We start from the raw sequence: 23,861 nt of genomic DNA, 5'->3' as shown, positions 1-23,861 counted from the left end.
CCATTGGTACACAATTTCACAAAGGTGCCCAATAGCCAGAAAGGAGAGAAGCAACTCAATAATGATGACCATGGTTTTGGATATGGTTGTCCATTAGGAGCATATAGTTTTGATGGTTAGAGATCCACACACTTTTGACTAATGTATATGGAGATCTGAAACTACTCATAATTATTAGCAAAAGTAGAAAAGGGGCACTAGGTAATAGGTACAAGTTCTGTGCATCCCACATCTAATTGTACAGTATTTTAGTGCTAATTTGTGCACATACTTGGCAAAAGTGTACGACAAAGCATTCTGAGAACTCTGGCGGTGTACCAGTTAGTTCAGAGAAGAAAGAAAGACATATTCCAATTAGGCTGCCAACATTGACTTGTCTCTGCTGTTTGCCCCCAGCTGTCTTGAGGCAACACTTAACAAATAGAATCTTCATTGTTTTACTGTCACTGAGCATTTTCAAGTTACGGTGTTGCATTGATTATAATATTGCTTCTTAATGTGCAACCCTCGGGCGCATCTACGCAAAAAGCGTTTCATTTCAAGTCTTCTATTTTCAAATGTCTTTTTAATTAGTTTTTTTTGTTTTTTTATTTCATGGTGGGTTTTTTGCAATGTCCTGAGGGTGAATGGTCAAACAAAATAATCTTAATGCTTGAAAGAAAACAGAATACAATTAGCAGCTGAACAATGGATAATGACGGACACACCAAGTTACTTCCACAGCCCAAATGAGAAAGTGTCCTGAACGTGAGCTTTATAGCCTCTGATTCCTTTTCTTCATGCCGCTACCTTGTCTCAATTACCTTTTTTTTGTTCTGACCCTTGTAAGCCCTGAAATAAGTGCAAATTGTGCAAATCTCAATTTCTCATAGTACATCTGGAAATACAGGGTACAGAGCCAGTTAAAGGACATAAAAGAATGATTTTGCATGCCCCATCTCCAGTCAAATTTTAACCACCCTCTAGATCATCTTTTATGCTTATTTCATACCTTGTGAAGCAAGATATGTTCACGAAACAAAAAGATTTACTGAAATCTGCCCTTTAGTGCAGTGTTTTGGGTGGAGGGGACTGGGGTGCTAATCCAGTCCAGTCCTCAATGGTCCTCCTATGCTGACTCTATTCTGTACACGTCATGTAGACCATGACTTGGAAACCCAAAGAAGGGCCCTACTTATCGTACAAAGAGGAAGAGAGAAGGTTGGGGACTGGATCATCACTTGACCTAAAGTTTAAATACTCTGTGCTAGCAGCACACTGGAAAGTCAGACTGCTGCTCCCACATATATGCATTGGCCTGTGTTTTCAAAAGTCTAACACTCCCACCTGCACACTATACACAACAGTATATGTATTGCTGTATAGCAAGCCTATGCATTCCGGTAGTATAAAAGAAGGATACAGTTGCGCTTTACCATGCCTTCCTGAAAGTGGGAAATGCTAGAGAAGATGACATGTAGCACTAAGATATATTTTAAGATATTGAATGTGTGGCCTCAAAAAGTCCCGTCTTTTCCTGTCCTAAATAAATTTGTTGTAAACACTCAGCACGCTATAGGCATATCTGCATTGTGCTAAGTATTATGGTCACCTAAATCATTACCCAACTTGCTATTTACCCTGCGTACATGTGCAAATTCCTTATGTTATAATCCAGATGTCCTTTTGTCAACATACAGGTATTGCTCACCACTAGACCCATACTTCCTATGCTCTGAGGTTCATCCCATTCGGAGGCTTAATCCTACTTCTTTGATTAAGTCCCAGGACAGGGTAACATGTAGCAGTGGATCAGAGGCATGGGTCTGGTGGTGAGGCACAATACAAGTACCATAATACCATAGACACCTAAATGACCTGATATCATATTCTTGCAGTCGATACCAGTGTTGGAGCAGAAAGAAGTAGCACAAGTGGCAAGAGATGAACACTATGGTGCTACTTCCACTGTCCACCATGACCTAGATTTAGAGGAAGTGGGTTTAGTGATGTAGGTCATCACACTAATGTACTGTGGTATTAACCTCTAAATTGGAGGCGAATATTGCAGCAACAGTTAGTTTTCCAATTGTATATACTAACAAGCTATTCATTTTCATTTTGTTATTTTTGGCTGATTTTTTTTAAGGTCAATTTTAAAGTTTCATATTTGGCTGAACTTTTGAGTGTCCCAAACAATTTAAATGTAATTTGGTTGGAAAATGTCAAGGCGCAGCCATTTTTTGGCTTTCCAAACCCATTAGATTAATCCAGTTTATTAGGCTGGATCCCTAGAAATGACCCATCTCAGCATCATCTCTACGTCTTTTACTGTATTCAAAACAGATGGCAAATGTGTGTCCATTTCTTTTTTTATCCTGGGAAAGAGTTCATATTTGTAACCCAAAAAGGGCTATGAAATGTTGCTGTGATAATCGTATCAGAGCTTTCACAAAAGAGATTGTCTACGGTTTGCTAAACCACTTACTTTAATAAAAGATGAATATGTTCCTTTACAAACTAACCTAGTGCATGGAACTCTCAAAACAAAATGTACAAATAACTATAATTACCTTTTTTTAGAATGAGACGTCAGGAGACAATCCAGAAACAATTGGTGTTCTCTGATCTAGACATGCATTCCTCTTGTATGTATACTTTTAAGGAAAATTGAATTCAATAAATTGAATTGAATGGAATAAATTATAAATCAGCAAACCATTTTTTCTATTTAAAGGAAACCTGTACAGAAAAGGATTTGTATTTTAATTGTCTTTTCCTGAAACTAATTCAAAAGTTTCAGTGAGATATAAGTCAATGACCTGGAAAGTGCAAGTTATGACTGTCTTTTCTCTGGTCAGTAACAAGGAAGGTGCCAAATTTAAAGTCGAATTTCAGTCAACTCTCAACATCTTTTTTTGTGTCTCCATTAGCAGAAACAAAGTTTTCAATGCAATACACACCTTCTTCCCCAGTCATTTTCAACCAGGGTTCCATGTAACTCTAGGGTTTGGAGATTGCAAGGGGTTCTCTCTAACTGTGGCTGATTAGCCTCCAATTTGATAATGCCAATTTTGGTAGAGCCAACTGTGTGACTCTAATGATGTTTCAATTGTCTACAAAGGTGGTATTGTAGCACCCATTGTAAAAGGGCATTCTTTCCACTGGTCATCATTTTAAAAGACTTTTTCCTCCACTGACTCCCAATAATCTGGATTTAGAAGGGGTTCTCTGAGACCTAAAAAAATTTAAGGGGGGTTTTCCAGGGGTAAAAACAATTAGGAAAGACTTCAGTTATACCATCTGCCTTTTTACCCTTTTTTATACAAGTTGGCACGGCCAATTGTAAAACTGTTTGGAGTTCCTTTTATACAAAAAATATTTTCATAGCTAATTGGTTAGTAAAACTGTATGTAGGTTATAAGGGATGTAAACTAGCCATCACTGTAAGAGGGGCATTTACTCTACTGGCCACCAAATTACATTTTTTTCCCCACTGACCCCAAAAAATGGTTTTAGCAGGGCTTCCTTGAGACCTGAAAATAATTTCAAGGGGGGTATTCCAGGGGTAAAAGGATTGAGAAAGGCTCCAGTTATACCCTCTGCATTTATACCCCTTTTTTACCGGTTAGCATGGTCAATTTAAAACTGTATGGAATCTCCTTTGTACAAAAAATATGTTCATAGCTAATTGTTTAGTGAAACTGCATGTACATTATCCAGAATTTTGCATTTATAATACATACCTAATACAATGTAAAAAGTTGTGACGGTGGTACTCATGGAAGACAGTCAAATGTGCTTTGGTTACATTTTAAAGTTTCTGCTAGGTGAATGGTGCAAAATCAAACATTTTAATAAAACTATTATTTGATACGTGAATGCAAAATGTTGTTAGCTAAAATATTTTTGGAGGTTTGCACTGCATCAAATGTCAATTAATCTAAACATGGGGAGTGAATGTTCATTTTTACCAGATTTGTATGGCAAATCCTATGCGTCCATTATCATTTGCTAGGTTTGGGAATGTTTTTTGTTTACCAACAATTCAAAAATGGAAAGTATTGCATTTATTGTACAATGTTTACATTTTGGTGCATCTTTCTAGATTGTGCTTTTTGGTGAATCTATATAACAGACAAAACAACTACTGGATTTATCCTCGTCTAACTGTAATTGCCATATAAATGTCTTGCATTAGTTTACAGGCCAACTAGGAAACTTGCATGTTGAGATATTTTTTTTTTCCAAAGCCTTTTGTCTGTTTTACCTAACCATTAAATATTTATTGTTTCTTGATTTTCTGGCTCTTGAATGGCCGCTGATAGATAATAGAATAATAAGCATTTTGAGTCATCACACGATATCAAATAATACTAAGGGTACACCAAGAACAGAACATCAAACACATCTGTGTATGAATTTACAGTTAACACATTCTTTGGGTAAAAGAATGCAATTCTCTATCATGTGTGTTTTTCTTAAATAATATAAGCTGTGAGACTGTAAATGAACAATATTAACCATTCTGGATTGATTGTTTATACAGCAGAATGTTATCTTCAATCATCAAATGTAGGCAAGCCTTAATAAACCATACAACAAATACATGTCTTTCATCCACAGCTTGGAAGGAAACAGAGTGTCTGAAGATTTGTGGAATGTTTAGGATGGGTTCAAAGCCTGGAAACAGTCTTTGGCCTTTAGCAAATATCCTTCGCCCACTGACTGATGTTTCAGAACGTAATACATTGTTTAGCAAAGGACTTGAGACGTAGCCAAGGTTAATAGTACACTGGGCTAACACCGTGACTATACTACTGCCCCGAAAATCACTCCCTACAAGGTATGATGATGTGCCGAAGTGCTTCAGCAATTTGTCCAAAAGTCTTTAAGGAGACCAAGAACTTTTTTTGTGATACCCCGGCATTTGTATCCTGGAGACCACAGCTAATATTAGACCCAGAATTTTGCTGTGGTGTCTAGAAACAGTAGCCTGAAGATTACAGCTATGATAGGACTCAGGAAGGTTCTGCATGGACCCAGCAATTGTAGCCAGAAACCTAGAACCTGTGTTGCCCTAACAATTGTAGTCCTGGCTTTTAGGTGACTCTAACTTTGACTACTGATGTACAAAGAACCAAAACTTTGCTGTAATGCTCTGGCAATTATATCTGAAGAATACAGCTTTTTTAAGAATGTTGTTGCAATGCCCCAGTAACTGAAGTCAAAAGACCATTGTTCTGCACAGATCCGAGCTGTCTGGTCATGGAAGTTAAAGTATAGAGACCATGGTTTAGAACAGTCAAGGACTTTTGATTTTTGTTGCCCTGGAAATTGTAGTCTAGAGACTATTGTTATACAAAGATATTTTGGCTTTTCCAGTAGCCTGGGTGGATTAGCTAAGAACTAGAATCAACTAAACAGAACCAAATCTTTCCAGGGTTCTGCATCAGTGTGGATAATGTTCCTTTAACACAGCTGAAAGGAGACCTGTTTAAAGCATATATTGGTCATGTAAGAATAGCTTGTACAAATGATTGTGACCTCTGAAGAGGTGCCAATAGTGACATGAAACTGGTTGTGTATTAGTTGACTTTATTATATTGCTGGTTAACTGTATTGTATATTGTATTGTTAATTAACAAATGCCTATAATACAGAGCACTGAGTAAATCAATGGCCCTGGACTGTTCCTCTTCCTAAGATTTTCTGCTTTTCTTGTTCAGCAGGCTCAGATGATGCAAATGCATGCTTCTCCACACCACGGCAGGTTATTAGAGGACAGACTGTTACACGTTATTGCTGTTTCGCCTAATTCTTAATTCCGCCCAACACTATATTTAACTCTGTTAAAAGATGCTGTGATTGAGAGTTCATTGCTTTGCAAATATACAATATGAAAGCTGGTGTTTACTTTGTATTCACCTAAAGTATGCATTAAACCAATTACAGACATATGACTGATGACTTACTAGCATGCCCTAAAGATGCCTTCATTAGTTCATATGTTGATTAATTCTTCAGAGAATAAAAGAAAGCAAGAAAAACTTAAGAAAAAAGTTCTAAAGCATTGGGTGTTTTGACTTCTTTTTTTTTTTTTACTGAATATAATTAGAGATTGGAAAACTTGCTATAGCAGGACATTTTAAAAAGGGTCAGGAAAGTTTTTTTTCTCTATGTATAAGCACATTCAACTATTTTACATGACTTGCTGGACAATTCCCAAATTGACATGTTTATGATGGGTCAGCACATGACAGTGTACCGAACCTAGCTTATTCTGACTATTCACAAAAACAGTGGTAATTGATATTTCATATGCTTCAAATCATATACTAAAGTCATGCTTCAAATCATGCAGTCCGTGATGTAGCCTTTAAACCATGTGGTTCAATAGAAATAAATACTGCTAATAACATTATTATTCATCTCAAAAACTGAAACAATAAAAGTGGAACTAAACTGAAAATAAAAAAAAAAAAATCCGCAGATCCCTCGATCACACTGGAGAAGTCCTCGATCCTTCCTTTTTCTGGCTACGTCACCCCCCATCGTACAGGCATGAGATGGGGTGACATAGCCTGCTGTACAGGGGGAAAAAAGAGTGCTGATCTCACTGAGCATGTGCGAGATTGGCACCCCTTTCCCCTCAAAGTAGGAAAGGAAGGGATAGAGTAGAAGAAGCAGCCAGGAGCCTCCCGGGATGCATGACGTAAGTATTCCGTGAGGCTCTGTGCTCCCATTCTGTCTACTCTTTTAAGTAAGTAAAAATTTTAGTTTAGGTCTGCTTTAAACCAATAACATTGACAGCACAGACATGTGGGCAACTAGAGTGCTGGCGAGATCGGGGTTGAGGTATCTACTCGGACAAGTTTGGGAGTGAGACCCCAACGCTAGTTTAAAATGTGAAACAGAAAATATAACAAAGAATATATATAGCTTTATTAAACTAATTCAAATGGTAATGAAAAGTCTTAGATGTGTTCTAACTATTATTTGAATAACTGTTTTTTCCCCTTTTCATAGACTTTTTTTTACCATTTGTGTGACGATTGTTTAACCAATTTTTATTTACCAACCTGACCACAACTATGAGATCTATGGATTCTCTCCACCTGGGTCATGACCTGCATACTCTATTTATCTGTAGTCTGGCCAGTCCATCAAACATCTTTATGTCGTAAATCTGACTCATTGGTGTGTACCATACTTATCTGTGCCTAATATTATGGAAAACCTAATAAACATTTAAAAACAAACATTCTATACTTTAAATTGTAGCAATGAGTCGAGTTGTATTAGTTTAAATCTGTAACCTTCTGAATTGCTGTGTTAATTTAATATAGTAGTAACTAAATGAAATATTTCCAGATATGTTAAGAATAAGTATTTTATTGTGTAAAATAATAATTTTAAAAATATACTGAACAAGATTTAATCATAAAATCTTTTAGCTAGTAGAACTAATCAGACATTTAAAATGTAACTCAGGACATAAAGCTCAGGGCATGGCTTCCCCTCATTACATACAAGCTTATGTTTGGTTATTTGGACTTTCCAAGTCATTCCTACTAATGTAAAAATTGCTTTCATTAAATACAAATAAAATGTAAATATTTGACACCAATAAACAATCTTCTAATTTCTTTTTGTAGCCGGAGACAATCCTCCACTACAATGAATGGAATATATTATGTAGTTAATCCTAATTAGTTGTTATTAAACCCTAAAAGTTGCAAATAAAATTTTGGATGACCCTAATAAGGTTTTATTAACTCATCCGAATTCCTTAGCTTTTTTATCATTTGTATGTAAACTGGTTGAACTTGTGTTCATTTTTGTAATGCTAAAATAAATTCTGTGGGCAAACAGTGTTGGTAGGATGGGGTGGCAGGAATGATGTTGCACATTGGCATTTTTGCCTTGGGTGACACAGAACCTAGTCCTGGCACTGGGTCTAGTAAAATTTGTTGTTACAACAATAATTTTAAGGCAGTCCTTGAGTTACAAACATCTGACCTACATCCATTTTGTATTTACAAACGGAGGCTGTAAAACAAGGAGATTACCTATACACCATAATACTATATCATACTCATTGAAGCAAAAATGGCAAAGTTAGTGTAGCAAAATCCTGATACAGAGAGGTTAACTAAAGTGTACTGTACAGTTACCAAAGGTCTGAGATGCTACAGGGCTATTGGAATCATGAAGGAATTTGTTTTCCCCTGTTGGAGCAAATTGTAGCAGGTTTTTTTTGCCTTCCTCTGGATCAACTATGTCGATAGGGTTTTATATCTGTGATTAGGGATAAGCAAGCGAGTTTTTAAAACTCGATCTTGCAGCGATTTCGGCTGTTCTCGCTTACCGAATTTTAAGCTAGAACGGCCAGTGTAAATTCGTCGATCCCTGCGAATCCTCCTGTCAAAATTTCCTGGATCTTCTGTTGGTTTCGTGAAATCGGTTTGCTGAAATTTCGCGAAACCATCTGAAGTTCGAGGAAATTTTCATGAGAATGCCAGAGGCATTCTCACTCATGCCTATCTGTAATATATTTATTTCCCTAGTGGTAAACTTCATGGACTTATGTCTTTTTTCAACCTGACTTACTGTCTAACTATGTAACTCTTTATGATAATAAACAAAAAAAACTCCCTTGTTGCCTACTTTAAGAAGCTGACCCAGCATCAGACTCATACCCTGACTCTAATACCAGTCCCATCCTCTCCAAGTCCATCATCTTCTACCAAGATTTTTTAAGTTTGTACTCTCGTTCGTAAAAGAGGACTGTCTTTAAAAAAGATGTTTTATGGGCATTGTCTCCAGTAAAGGAGAAAAAAAATGGATGATGTAATTAATCTCTTCTCACCAACACAAATTTATCTTCTTAATAAGCATTTGAATTATGTTCTTTCTGCAGGTTTCCCTCTTGTTATCATTCACTGACTTCTGTTCCTTTGTTAGAAGATTGGCTTTGTGTGGATAAAATGTTGATATAAATAGGAGTCGATATCTGCACTGATAACTTACATTTGAGATTTACAGTGCAATCCGATTGTCATACAACATTGTATGAGAATCGGCATACAACTGAAAAAAAAAATACTTACCCTGTCCCTGCAGCTCCTGGCGTGTGCAGTGACGATCTCAGGGGTTTCCCGGTGACGTCGCTGCATGCGTCGGTGCGGGAAGGGGGTGGGGCGGGAAATTCAAATCACTTTGCATTGAACTCAATACAAAAAAGCTGTATTGAGTCCAATACAAAGAAATCTTTATATAATATATATATAATTGTATTATATATATATTATATAAGCTACTGTACAGTTACATTGCATTATACACATACACATTTTTTTTTAAATTTTTTTTTTATTTTTTATAAAAAAAATTTTATTAGGAAATTTATAAAATTTTGGACATATTTCGGTGACTTATGCGGTAATTCGGTGAATTATAAGTAATTATTGAGTAATTCGGTGAATTATAGCCTACAATCTAAAATAAATTTCCATGCAAAAAATTTAACACTTTTTGCATGGAAGTACGGAAGTTCAGAAAGAATTATAGCACCCGGCGTTCGTGTACACGTCCCTCGGCCATTCCTGATGATGTCAGTGCATGCACCTAGTGACCCCAGTTAAAGCTTATTTTTGTGTTTTTTAATTTTATTAAAAGTATTTTTTTTTTTACATGATTGTGTGTTTCAAACTTTTTTTATATTCATGATATCTGCTAGACCCTTGTTCGGACATATTTCTGTAAGTTACAGGTCTACAATTTAAAAAAAATTCATGAAAAACAGTGTACTGCTTTTGGTACAGAAATCTAGACATCAGAGAAACGCCCAGGTGGTTAATTAAAACAAACTGAACTCTAGCATTACCTTAAAGTGGAACCTAAATGCCAAAAGAAAAGTAAGCAGAGGGAAAAAGACTAGCCACCAGTACTGATCTTCCTGAAGCTGGTCTTTCCCCCATTACTGAGTTTCCATGTACAAATACAAAAAGCATTGGTCTCATCCTTCTGGCTTTGCCAAGTTACAATGAAGCTGAAACTATAAAGAGACTATCAAATGAAAGGTTAATAAACCACAACTCAAGGAATTGCTAAAAAAAAAAAACTCTGACGGAACCCTACAGTTCCACTCAACTCTGGTGGAGAATGTTTTTTTTAAATTGTAAATCAATTAATCAAGAGACCCTCCGCTATTATTCACTTTAAATTATTGCAAATGACAAGGGGTACTTTAAGCGTCTGGAGGAAAAGAAGTTTAATCTATGCATAAGGCAGGGATTCTTTGCAGTAAGAACTGGTAAAATGTGAAAGAGACTCCCTCAGGAAGTTTTATCAAGTTCTACAGATTGCTTTTAGAAAAAACTTGATTCTTTTATAGGAGCACAGAATATAACTGGGTGTTAAAGTTTTTAAGAAAAGATAATAGAGACTGCTGGTCCAGGGAACATCCGATTGCCATACAGGATCAGGAAGATTTTTTTTCCCTTGTTGGAGCAAATTGAACCATGCTTTATAAAAGTTTTTTTTTACCCTCCTCTGGATCAACTTTGTATATATGGTTTTATCTGGGATATGCTGGTTTGCAGTATGTTTAGTTCCCTAGTGGTTGAACTTGATGGACTTAACCTGACATACTGCCCCTGATTCATCAATAAAATCTGCGCTCGCTGGAAGCGCGAAAGTACGCGCGGCCAGCGATCGCGGTTTACCGCGGTCCGGACTCGAGTGTGCGCGTACACTCGCCTCACTGCCAGCCGGATTCCTGCCTTCACAAATATGATCCTTTAGATAGGTACACCACTAAACAGATCTTGTAATAGTTAAAAAAATAAAAGAAAGTTGAGTTGGGGAGGATTTCATGGAAAAAGTATTTTCCATATATATATATTTGTGTATATTGCACAAAGGCTCCGGCCGCGAGCTTTTTCAGTTGCTGAATAGCGCGACGGCGTACGATTTCGGATCGCGAATACGAATGCGCAAGCGATAATCCGATTCTGCTTGATGAATCAGGGGCACTATGTAATGATGTAGCTATTTGTTTAGGGTTGTAAACTTTTTAAAGATTTGAATTGCTATGCTTGTTAACAAAATAATAACTGTATCAATAATTTGCAGCGGAGTTAAAATTATTTAGCATTGTGTAATAAAATCCTTTTAAAAAATGATTGAAAGAAATGTATTCTCACAATCATCCAGATGAACTAATCAAGCAATTAAGATAAGATTTCAGACAATCAACTTGGGACAAGGCTGGCCTGGAAATATATGCAGGACTATAATCAGGTTTCATATAAAGTTTAGTTTTTTGGGTTTGCCAAGTCATTTCTTCAATTGTTTAACACCTGAGGACATTTGCTTCTATTAATGCTCCAAAAAAAATTCAAATGTTAGCAATGATAAGCGTTTTTCCCATTTCCCTTCTGTAACTAAAGTCAATCCTTCAATACTATCGGTATTGTAAATCTTTATAAGGAGAAACAAGTAAGATATTCATCTCCACTTACCTTCCACTATAAACAATGTATCTGCTTCCATCCAGTTGGGCTTAGAGCTAATTTTACACTCAGCTGTGCAGAATAAGTTTTCACTTGCTCCTTGCATTACTGAGTGAATCTTCTGGCTTCAGAACTAGGCTACAAAACACTCCAAGGCATAACTGGAATTATTTACACATGACTGTATGATAGAACTAAATAAGATCCTGAAAGGTAAAACCATGCATAATATTTTTTTGGCATCAGTACCTGTCCCCCATGGCAGTGCCCATGGTTTTTCTGACAATACCCAGCCTAAAGCTTCCAATACAGAAATCTGCTTAAGTTCAATTTTAAATTTAATCAGCTTGTTTGATAAAAAAAAAAGTAAACCAAAAAACTGAATTGATCGTACTACCACACACCACAGTTGATACACAATCAATTCTTTGTAACTGGCTAAAGTGCAAATCGATTACTACATTTTTACACAATTGATCTTTCAATTACCGAAAAAAGTCTACGTACAATCCTAGAGTGCTCCAAATTTAGAACAGAAATTGATTAGATTCAATGAAAGGAAATTTTACGAACTAGAGGTTCTTTTCTACCTGGACTTGATTTATTACAGCTCTCTAATGCTGGAGAATATAGACTATCGTGACTGAACCTAGGTGATCTATCGAACCTGGAAAAGATCTGATCCAGGACTAAGGACATTTGCCACCTAAAAAGAAATTATTTTTAAGAAACCCATGCCAGGTTTGCTGGATCACCCAAAAGTAGTAGCACATAAAAACATTTAGAAGTGTACATTTGGCTACGTTCCTGTTGCTTTAAAGAAAAACCTCCACCTGCAAATTAAAAAAAGACTGGCAATATGTCCATTACTTTGGTTGCTAACGTGTTCAGAGAAAAATAGCCACAAACAGAGCAAATCCTGCATTGGGCTTCTCCAACCCTCATCCTCTCTTCACCGTCTTCTATTACTTCACTTTTATTCTTCTACTCTCTTCCACTCTTTTTCACTCTTCTACTGAACATCCTATCAGGCAGCACCATTTTTATTTTCTCCTCATCCTGCTTCTCCGTCTATTTATGCACCACTGGGTATGTGCAAAGTTTGCAGCCCATGGGTAGACTGCTCTGAAGACACCTGGAATATCAACTCCAGACATTTCAGGATGTGAAGCATCAGGGTTCAACATTTGCTATGTCATCTTCCACTAGGTAAAAAATGATGAAGTGGAAGGACCACTGCCCAAAAAAGGTATTTACTTTATAACATTATGCAACAGGGAGAAGAATGGAAACAGAAGGTTAAGGTCCCTGGAAGGTCTACTTTATGGTTAAGTCAAACAGGCAAACATTGTATATGATCTAAATTCATGTGGAAATAAATGTGATTTCGGGAACGGACAAACTAAGAAAAAACATTCTGGAAAGTTTTGCAGTGCAAACAGAGAAAATGTCATGAAATGAAAGAAAACATTCTTAAGACTGACAGTTGTATTTGGACCTCTTTTGGCAGAAGTGTCCAACCTCCAAAAATCTGTTATTCTTAATCAATAGTCTGTAAAAGAATAAACAAAACTACAGCCTTTGAAGTCGTTCACAATGGCATTTAGCACATTTGATGTGTCATGTATCGTAAGACGGATTTGTCCGGTAAAGTCCCAGCATTCCTGGAAAGGTAAGGGCGGAGCGTAATACTGAAGACATATTTGGCTGATATCCTGATATGTAAACCTAATTACAGAAAAATGCATGGCAGTTTATATAAATGCAGCTTGTGATGGAAAATGAAGTGAGAGCTATAAAGTGAGATGGATAGCCTGTTCCCCTTTCCATCCAAATAGTCAATGAGCTCACGATTACATGGAAAAAAGATTTTGTGATAATAGACACGTGCTAATTCTTGCAGGATTCAGATTTAATGTTATCACAGTTCATGGATGGTGAGTGGCTAGCATATTATGGATCATTTAGGGCCATTGTAAATCCAATATCTCGAACAGCTGACACACATAAACAACATTTTAGTTTTTGCTCCATCAGCGATGTGACCTCCAACAGACCTGAGTGTTCAGGGAAAATATAAATTATCTCCAACTGCCAGACAGCGAGAGTCACTTAGGGGAGAGATGGACATATTACAGCAAAATTTAATAAAAGCCTGAGGATATTGATAAGAAATGACATGTTAGTCATTTGATTTGGATACGAGCTTACTTATTGCTAAACTCCAGGCAAATGGTTAAATACAGAGAGGACATATATATATATGGGGTGTGTGTGTTACATGCCAAAGGTTTTTCTCTGTGAGTCTACAATTAGGATTTGCTTAGCCCAGGCACAGACATTAGAGGCTGACACCCCTGTAAAAATACAGTGGTGTCAGCTCTGTACCCAGAGTTTACTAAGGGGCAAGTAATTCAGTAGCAGGTAATCCCTCTGTTTATTTCAAAATGCACAGAAAGCATCTTTTTTATGTTACAAAAAAATACTTAATGCAAGTTGTGTCCATGACACAGGATTCTGCCCTATAATCTTTTGCTTTACCTGTAGTGCTTTGGAGATCCTTTTTTGTGTATTTACTTAAATAGCAATGGTGTGTTGTATGGTCATGTAGGGACCTGCAACTTAAACCCCAGTACACAGTTAGAGACCCAAGCATGTAACACACCCAAAAGTGTGTAGAATGGGAAGATTGCTTTGGTCTGCAAGGGAAAAATGCTGCTGCTTCTCCTGGGGTTGGCATCTTCTTGTTCATTGGGTACTAAAGATGTATTTCCTGATATTTCACATTGGGTTCACACTATGGGCCCGATTTATTAAAGCTCTCCAAGACTGGAGAGGATACACTTTCATCAGGGAAGCTGGGTGATCCAACAAAACTGGAATTGATTTCTTATAAGTCATTTTAAGTGCAAATGTTTTCAGTCCTGGACCAGATCTATTCTAGGTGTGCTGGATCACCCAGCTTCCCTGATGAAAGTGTATCCTCTCCAGTCTTGGAGAGCTTTAAAAAATCAGGCCTTATGTGGGAATCATGTGAGTAATGTAGATGAGATCTTGTCTGAAAAACTTACAAGAATGTTGGCAGCACACTCAAAAAAGTAAGCAAGCTCTTGGCTGCTATACTGTCCACAAGTCTATTTACACCTCTTTAAATAAGATTTAAAATGTACCAAATAAATATAAGACCAGATAAGAAAAGAACACCAGATGTGCTTTGCCACAGGTTGATGCAGTTCACAAATGTCTACAGAAATCTGTAAACAAAGGTTGCTGCAATGGACATTTGAAAACTTTTGCCATTTTTGCTCTCAAGGGACTTTGTCCTTTCATTTTTCACAGTCCAAAACAAGAAAATATATTTGGCAAGGAAGACAATCCAGATATGTTTTAAAAATCAAGAGAAGTTCCAGATCCCCCATATCATGATAATGAGGTTTAAGAGAAAAATGCACACATAACCCATTCATTATTTTTATTGATGGTATAAACTCTTCCCATATTCATTATTTGTCAGCTTACTTGAATACTGAGGAGCAGAACACCATCTGAAATCAATGCATACCTTGTTCCTTTATACCCCAAAGAATCATCCCAGAAGTATTTTTTTTGGAAGGACAAGGTCACAGCTTTGTTGAATAATATAGGAATTCTAACTATATAATTCTACTATTCTAGCTATAGATTGGTAACTGGACAGCCCAAACTATTGGCAATGGATACCCAACCTACCACTAGACCTAAATAAAATTTTAGGACAGCCATCCTAACTAACTAAAGCCCCTAGGACATTAATCTGGTACCATTTTCCATTGGAGAGCTAAAAACTGCAATAAATTGGTGGCAATATGGAGAGAAGTAGTAGCCTGTTGGCTTCAGCAGGTGCAGATAAGTGTGAATTTCACATTCATCCACATTAATTGAACCGTTTGCATGCCCTTTCCCTGCTTAAGTCTACATGAGCCAGTCAACCGGTAGGGGTTGTACATTACTACCCTACTGCCAACAGACAAGAGCTGGTTCAATAGCTGTTACATTCATTTTGAAGCCTACAAAGGGTGTGGACAAGGCCAAGTCACTCAAAGCAACTGTCTCAATCTCTAATTTGTTGGGGAATCTTGTGCCAAATCTGGAAAAAAAGGATTTTGAACTACTCTCATTAGTTTAAAAATATTCATAGCTCTGAGCAGTTCGAAATTTCGAAATTGGTTTCAAGGTCGTAAACTGTACAGTTATTATTTGGACACCCATTTTGGGCATTTTTTGCCCCGCGCTGACACCATAGGCCATAGGCAAAGCACAGGTTTAGTTTAAGCCATTGTCAGACATGGCATTCCAAGAACTGAAAGGAGATAATGTAGAGCCAAGATAATACACAATAATCACCTCCCACACTTGGATGAAAGTATTGTTGCGCACATCTGTTATTCAGACTTCACTGAGGATTATATATACGAAGAGTCACCTTTGCACAACAGAATGACCAAAATCATGCAATATTTTAGCAACACATTACCAAGCCAACTTCACAAAGCTAGCCAGGAACTAAACATCATTTTGTCATATTGTTATTTTTTTAAAGACAAACACAGATCATGTCACAACTCATTTTCAAGCTTACAGTTCAAGTCAATATTCAAAAGAAGAAGAAAAAAAAATCTTCCAGTGAAATTTCCTGTCATAAACAAACCAGGGATCCCACAAACTTTCAAAAGGCTTTCACCTTCCCGAAAAAAAAGGTATTTTTAGCCTAAAACATTCCCTCCTTGAAGGAAACATTTACAGAAACATTAAAACTATGTACACAAGTCAAATTTATGTTGCTGAAAAAATCTTTGATGTTTTTCATTGACACTAGAATGACACTGTTTAGATCTATGGAGAGGAGAAGAGGGGAGAATCAGCAGGGGGCCACCACGCTAATACTTCTGCCAAAAATCACAATGCTCATCCCTGGTCAGAGGTTTAGTGATCAGCCATGGCAGATCACTAAAGGAAGTGGGGTGATCGCTGCACACGTGCTAGATTTATAGACAAATATCTAAGCAAGTATACATGGCTAAAGCTATATAGTATACATACGAACTGCCCAAGGTTTCAGTAATCATTAAAAAAGGAACATGAAGACTCCCTCCCTATACACATATTCATTTTTTTTTCCTTTTATATCCTTAAAATATAATATTATCATGTATCAATACACATGTCCTCAGTCATGGCACTAACCTTCCCTCAAAGAAGCTTAAAACCTAAAAACCCCACCATCGTCATATGGCCTGATTTATTAAAGCTCTCCAGGGATGGAGAGGATACACTTTCATCAGTGAAGCTGGGTAATCCGAAAGACCTGGAATGGATCTGGTCCAGGACATTTGCTAACAAATAGGAAATTACTTTTAAGGAACCCATTTCAGGTTTGTTCAGCTTCACTGATGAAAGTGTATCCTTTCCAGCCCTGGAGAGCTTTAAAAAATCAGCCCCATAGTATCATGTCTCTGACATAAATTGGGGCAAGATGACTCCTTTTCTCACTCTTATTGCTTTAGTATTAGAGCCATCTCCAGCAAAATGACATACAATGAAAACTTAAGTAGTACTTCTTTACTACTTAATTTTTCATTGTATGTATCTGCCAAAGTCTCCAGTCAAATCTTTTTGGAGGAATTCAAGTAACCCACTAGTATGTTTTTAGGTTCATTCATTTAGAATTTCCAACCAACACACAGGGTCACATTTATGAAAGCTCTCCAAGACTAAAGAAGATAGACTATCATGAACCTGGGTAGTCCAGCAAACCTCAAATGGATTTGGTTAATGATTAAAAACTTTAGCCAAATAAAAGGAAATGCTTTTAAGAAATCAATTCCAGGTTTGTTGGATCACCCAAATTCACCTATGATATTCACCTATTTACCTATCTTCTCCAGTCTAGGATAGCTTTAAGAAATCAGGCCCAGGGTATGGTTGGTGCCAAAGCAACGCATTGCAATGCACATACTATAAGTTTTGGTGTTCTTCATTATACAAATAAGGTAAAGGTTGAGATTTTGTTTAATCTCATATAGAGGCCCTGATTTATGAAAGCTCCCTAAGGCTGGAGAGAATACACTTTCATCAGTGAAGCTGGGTGATCCAGCAAACCTGGAATGGATCTGGTCCAGGACATTTGCTAACAAATAGATTCAAAACGTTTACTAGCAAATAGCAAATGATTTTTAAAAATACATTCCATGTTTTCTGGATCACCCAGCTTCACAGATGAAAGTGTATTCTCTCCAGCCTTGTAGAGCTTTCATAAATCGGGCCCATAATGTCTGGTCATCCAACTTAGCGTTCTCACACGCTAGCCTGTAATGTGAGAGTTACCACCATAAAAAGGTGCATTGTCACCAGCGGGAGCACTGGCAAAGACCAGTTACCCTCAGAGCCTTCAACTTGGTGGAACCTTGTAGAGAGTTTTAGTAAACATTTTCAAATAAATGTTTTTATTACAAAAAATCAAAGCTGTATTGTCCTTCTGGGTTGAGTGATGCTGGGTGTTATTGGCTTCCCCTGTGGCTGCCATGACTGAATGATTAAAAAATAAGGAAGAGAAAATAGGCAAAGCAAGGAAGAGAAGAAGAAAGGTGAAGGCACCCGCAACAGAATGGGGACAGACGAGTGCAACTAACAAACTGTGATCAGGCAAGGTAATTTTATTTTATTACAGATGGGACATTGCCTGTAATAATGTACTCTCCTGGTTGCATTTTTTTAAATTTTTGGGTTTAGCTTTGATTCACTTTAGTTTCCACAACTAGAAGACTGGGGACAACTTGTAATATACTGCATAGATAACACTGGCTTGAAAATGAGTGTTGTAGTCAAAACTTTCAAAGTATCCTTTTTAAAAATTTGCTTTAAAAAATATTTTTAAAAAATTACTTTCAATGGCTTTCAGGTTAGCATGGTAATCATAACTCAAAATATGTACACACTGTACACTGTCTTTAAGATGAGAAAAAAATTGTGCACTAAATCCAAATTCAGAGTTTTAATGCACTAGCTGAATGGACATTGCTTTTTTTACATAAACCATTTTATTAGCACTTATCATTTTGTTTGTATAATAAATTGTATAGTAATATTTTCCTTGTGATTAGTCATAAAGAAGTGTACATAAGTCAACAACAAACAGCTGTGTCCTCCGCTCGCCTCTCCATGTATGGCAGAAATGTTTAGGCTTTTCTCCTTGTTATCAACCGCAGATGAGACATGAAGTTGAACAGTGCCTCTTGCCAGCGGGGATTACGGGTAAAATAAATTTTCACCGTATCAAACCATTCAAAGGAAAATGCAGCTCAGTCTTCTCTCTATCTATCTGCCATTCTGGCAGGTCATAAAAAATCATTGTCTAAGAATTGTGTTTACACACAGATAGTATTATTCAGTGCTGCAGTTATACTGTATGTGTACACACATCAGCATCAGACAACTTACATTGGTGGTCTTCCGTCTTTTTAGTTCACTAAATCCTAATGTTTTTAACTGTTCAACAACTGTTTTAAATACATTTAAAATAATTTAATATACATACCATGTTGAGTAATAATACTATGAATGAGAATAATATTATTCCAAATACTGTCAACACCTACCCTTATAAGAATCTCCCTTATAGTTGTTATGATTTAGGTAAATGGTTTTTGGAAACACACTGTGGATGTACCCACTGGTTCTCCAACAGATTTTAAGGTGGATGCACTGACTGGCCATACAGTAGAGTTTGGTGTGAGTTTTCTGGCTCTCCAACGCATTAAATGGGCATACTTATTGGTTCTCCAACAGAGCTTGGACAGGGTGTACACACTTGCTGGCCGAAAAGGTTTAAGATGAGTGTGTTCAATGGGTCCCAGACAGAGTTTGAGGTAGGTGTACTTATTAGCTTTCCAACAGAACTTGAGGTGGATGTACTTACTGGCTGCTTCACAGCTTTTGAGGTGGGTGTACTCACAGCTCCCCTAAAGAGTTTGAGCTGGGTGTACTCCCTGATTCTCCAATTTACCCCAATGTGGGTGTACTCATTGGCCTCCAGGAGAGTTTGAGGTAGGTGTACTCAATAGCTCTTGAACAGATCCTAAGGTAGGTGCACCAAAAGGTTCTTCCACATAATTTAAGGTGGGTGTAGTTATTGGCTCTCCAATAGAATTTGTTGGCTCCACAACATCATTTGAAGTGGGCATAGTCATTGGCTCTCAGAGCTTCAGATGGGTGTACGCACTGGCTCTCCTAAAGACTTTGACCTTGTTGTGCTCACTGGCTCTTCAACAGATTTTGAGGTGGGTGTGCTTACTGGCTCTCCAGCAAAGCCTAATATAGGGGTAATCACTGGCCTCCAAGTAAGGTAGATGTACGTAATAGCTCTCCAATATGTCTAAGGTGGGTGCTCTTAAAAGATTTTCAGCATAATTTGAGTTGGTTATAGTCATTGGCTCTACAACAGAGTTTGAGGTGTGGGAGTATGCCCAGTATGTGAAGTGACAATATATGTATATCCTTCCTGGGAGGAGGTCATCAATGCAAAACACAAAATATGCTGCTAAACATGGTCATTGGCATCATAGAGGTTACAACAGATTTCTGGAAGGCTCTACAGATATTTTTTGTTGGTGTTGAACAGACCAAAAGGGTGAAAATAGGAGAAGTGCATTATTAGGGTTCACATACATTTTAGGGAGCTCCTAAAAAAATAACCATTGGCAATATTTTTAATATTTTTTATCATGTACCAACAAAATATATACAGCTTAATAATTCAAGCATTGCTTTATACATAAAAAAAACAGCAATCAGTTAAAAGTCTTTTGAACGTTATCAGTATTGTGTGTTTTACCAAACCTGCACAAGTTCCAGCTCACAATTTGTTGAATGGACACGTTGTTCATAAGTCATAAACTGTAATTTAATTTTTAAAAAGAAATGTTTGAATTGTAGGACAGATATTACATGGGCTTTATCTGGTCCAGATGTTAAATTAAAACCAGGCTGAGTAATGAAATACAAGTCGAAAATTTTAAATACACAGTGGCAGAAGTGCTACAACACCATCTCTGCACTTGAATTGAGGATAAAGGAGAATGAATACCATTGCTACTAATGCAAAGTCCCAGTGCCTATTGTTCTTGCTGCTTGTCCTGGATCACAATGGTTTAAATATTTTCCAACTATCCCTACCTCTTCTTCAAGTCTGGATGGGCAATACTGTCCATGCTTTTAGTTCCTAATCACAAAGCTTTGCATTACTGTCAACCAAATCACACCTACTATTTAAGTCCAGGTGGGCAGTACAATATATGTTGCCCTTTCAGAATCAGTTTTATACTATTATGAAACAGACCCCACTTGTTGTTTGAGTCTGGATAGGCAGTACCATATGTGCTACCAGTTTTTAAACGTGGATCTTTGTATTGTTACCCACACCTCCATTCTTAGTCTTGATGGGCAGTACTGTCCATGCTAGCACTCTTTATTCCATGTTACCAGTCCTGATTTACAAAGATGTATTATCACCAACCAGTGCCTAGCTACACTCTGAATCTGAATAAGCCATATTGTTCATGCCACCAATTCTAACAGAGGTTTTTTATTTTTACCAAGCTTCTGCCTGAGGCCAGGTGGGCAATAATACCTATGCTAACAAACCGTAATCCTATGTTACCAGTCTTAAATCCCAAAGGTTTTGTATTACTACCAACCACAGCCCATCTACTTTGTGAATATGAATGAGCAGCACTGTTCATGCTACCAATCCTAAATCACAGAGGTTTTGCATTCTTAACAACCAGATGAAACCTTCTCCCTAAGCCAGAATGGGCAGTATTGTCCATGTTAACATTGCCTAATCCCATAGGTTTTGAATTATTACCAAACAAACCCCATCTTATCTCTAAATTAGTCCAAATGGGAAGTATTGTCAATGCAACCAGTAATTAATAATAAAGGTTTTTACTATTACCAACTAACCCTCATATCTCTTTATTCTAGAGAGTCTTGATAAGGATAAGCATTGTCATGCATTCTGCCTATCCAAAATGACATTTCTATGTACTATTACCAACCACCACCACATGCTCCCCATGAAAGAATCCATTCAACATATATCTACTTAGATAGACCCTTACACTATATAGCTGCTAGAAAACCTAAGGAAGATTGTACAACCATAATGTACCATATGTGATCAACTATATACAACCATATCTGCAAGATATTTCATGTTATTTGGTATAGTTATCAATATCTCTCTTAATGTATCATTTGGTTTAGGTTCACCAGTCCAAAAATAGTTTTTTCCAATAGCGCTAAGTCACTTGATAACTTTTTGTGATTTTGATACTTAAAGTTCCTACTTTTGCCTCTTCACCATGGAGATTAATACTTCTTGCTGCATTCTTCTGAACACACAATAAATTAACACACCAATAGGGAGGCGCTCCTTAAAATAACCCTACCAAGTGGGTAGAGTTAGGAATTTTGGTTCATTGATCCTATCAAAGGAACCCATTAAAGAATCCAGTGGATGGTTCCCTCTATCCAAATAAAACAACAAATCTTAGTGGAGTCTTCCTATAAATATCTTCCTATAAAAGATATAACGACTCATTAGCAAATGCTATTTTCACACTCTATGCGTGATGCACAGGTTCAATATAACCAGAAAAAAAAGTGCACAGTTTGTCATTCTGAAGATATATACAGTAAATGTTGATTGTTTGGTTTGTGGAATCAGTGGAATTCGTGGAGTGTCCTGTGGTTTATCCAAGAGGAACGCTATTATAAAATTAACCTCGGTCAAGTGTTTAAAGGAATAATAAAGGTGGATTAGAAATGTCAGTGGATCACATTAAAGACGCCCTTGTTTAGCATCACCAATGGCTCCCCAGACGTCAAAGACAAACTCATCCGGGAATGCAAAGTCTCCAAGAGCTTCATCCAGAGCCACCGCAAACTCGTCAGGGTTATTCTTGTCCCTTCCAGCTTCCACCATTGTTGCAGCTGTCAGCAAAAGAGAAATGTGTTAGAATGGAAAAAGATCACATAGGAAACAACATTTATACTGAATATATGTTTTCAGGTATAATGTTTATGATAATGAGTATTTGCAATTTTTTTCTCCAGTGTCATTCAGAAAGGAGAAAATTGACAATTCATAAATGTTTAATAAATAGTTCAAATATCTACTCAGTTGTTAACTGTATTAAATAAAAGTTAAATCACATTTGCTGGTTTCTCTAAAGCTTACCACACAGGTTTCAACTTAACTAAATCCCTATTCCCCATCTAAACTGTATAATAGGATAACCTATCCAAACTCAATTAACTTGGATATATTCAGACAGGGCTTTGCTCTACAGTGCAGTTTTTCATGGTTGGCCTGGGGACAGGGGGCACCCAGGGGCATGGGCCTGTTGGCTGCCGTAGTTCTGACTACTCATCAGCGGAGTGTTTCCAGGCATGCTGACCATATTCAAAATAGTTGATAAGGACTCCAGACGCCCTTAGCAAACCGAGTTACATTTTCTCCACCCTGAGCTCAGAGTGGGATGACATGTTGGTAGACAGCTGGCTGGGGATGATGGGTGTAATGGTTGAGTTTGAGTTGGATGAGTGAAGAGGACAAGGAGAACCTGTGTTTCTATGAAATGACCAGGAGGGAGGTGAAAGTATAGTTACATTGTTACATAGTCAGGTTGAAAAAAGTTCATCAAGTTCAATCACTGGAGAAAATAAAGGTATCCCAGATAAAAGCTCTATAGGCATAGTTGATCCAGAGGAAGACAAAAAAAACATGCTACAATATGCTCCAACAGGGGAAAGTTATTCCTTCCTAATTCCCGGGGCAATCAGATATTCCCTAGATCAGTAGTCTCAGTTATCTTTACTTTAAAGCTTTAACACCCAGTTATTCTCTGTGCTTCTAGAAAAGCATCTACCTTTTTCTTAGAGCAACCTATAGTACTTGCTGAAACTACTTCCTGAGGGAAGCTTTTTCACATTTTCATACACCTTACAGTGAAGAATCCTTTCTTTATCAGGAGATGAAACTTCTTTTCCTCCAAACATAAAAGAGTTCTTTGTAATGATCTCAAAATGAATAATGGGGAAGAGAATTCTCTATATGGACAATTTACATATTTATACAGGGTGATCATATCCCCCCTTAAACGTCTCTTCTCAAGGGAGAATAGATTCAGTTCAGCTAATCTCCTCATAGTAGAAAAGGAAGTACCTGCCTAGTAAGGGTGAGAGTGGTGACAGCTGTGTGGGTGATCGGAGAATGCAAAGAGCATATGGGCAACAGGTGATCGCATTGAGGTTACAGGTATA

At 37.2% G+C, this 23,861-nt stretch overlaps 1 protein-coding gene across 1 annotated transcript in view; it reads right to left on the bottom strand.

The window, feature by feature from the left end:
* Positions 1–20,237: 20,237 nt before the first annotated feature.
* Positions 20,238–23,861, bottom strand: part of GIPC2 (GIPC PDZ domain containing family member 2) — a 58,232-nt gene continuing 54,608 nt past the window's right edge. The window contains exon 6 of the mRNA XM_072419525.1: positions 20,238–22,529. Coding sequence (XP_072275626.1) covers positions 22,378–22,529 — 152 coding nt within the window. The 3' untranslated portion in view covers positions 20,238–22,377. The remainder of the gene's footprint in view (positions 22,530–23,861) is intronic.

The sequence above is a fragment of the Pyxicephalus adspersus genome, chromosome 8 (assembly GCF_032062135.1).
Source record: "Pyxicephalus adspersus chromosome 8, UCB_Pads_2.0, whole genome shotgun sequence".
NCBI classification, from domain to species: domain Eukaryota; kingdom Metazoa; phylum Chordata; class Amphibia; order Anura; family Pyxicephalidae; genus Pyxicephalus; species Pyxicephalus adspersus.
The sequence above is the reverse complement of the archived record's forward strand: the minus strand, read 5'-3'. Positions and strand labels throughout refer to the sequence as shown.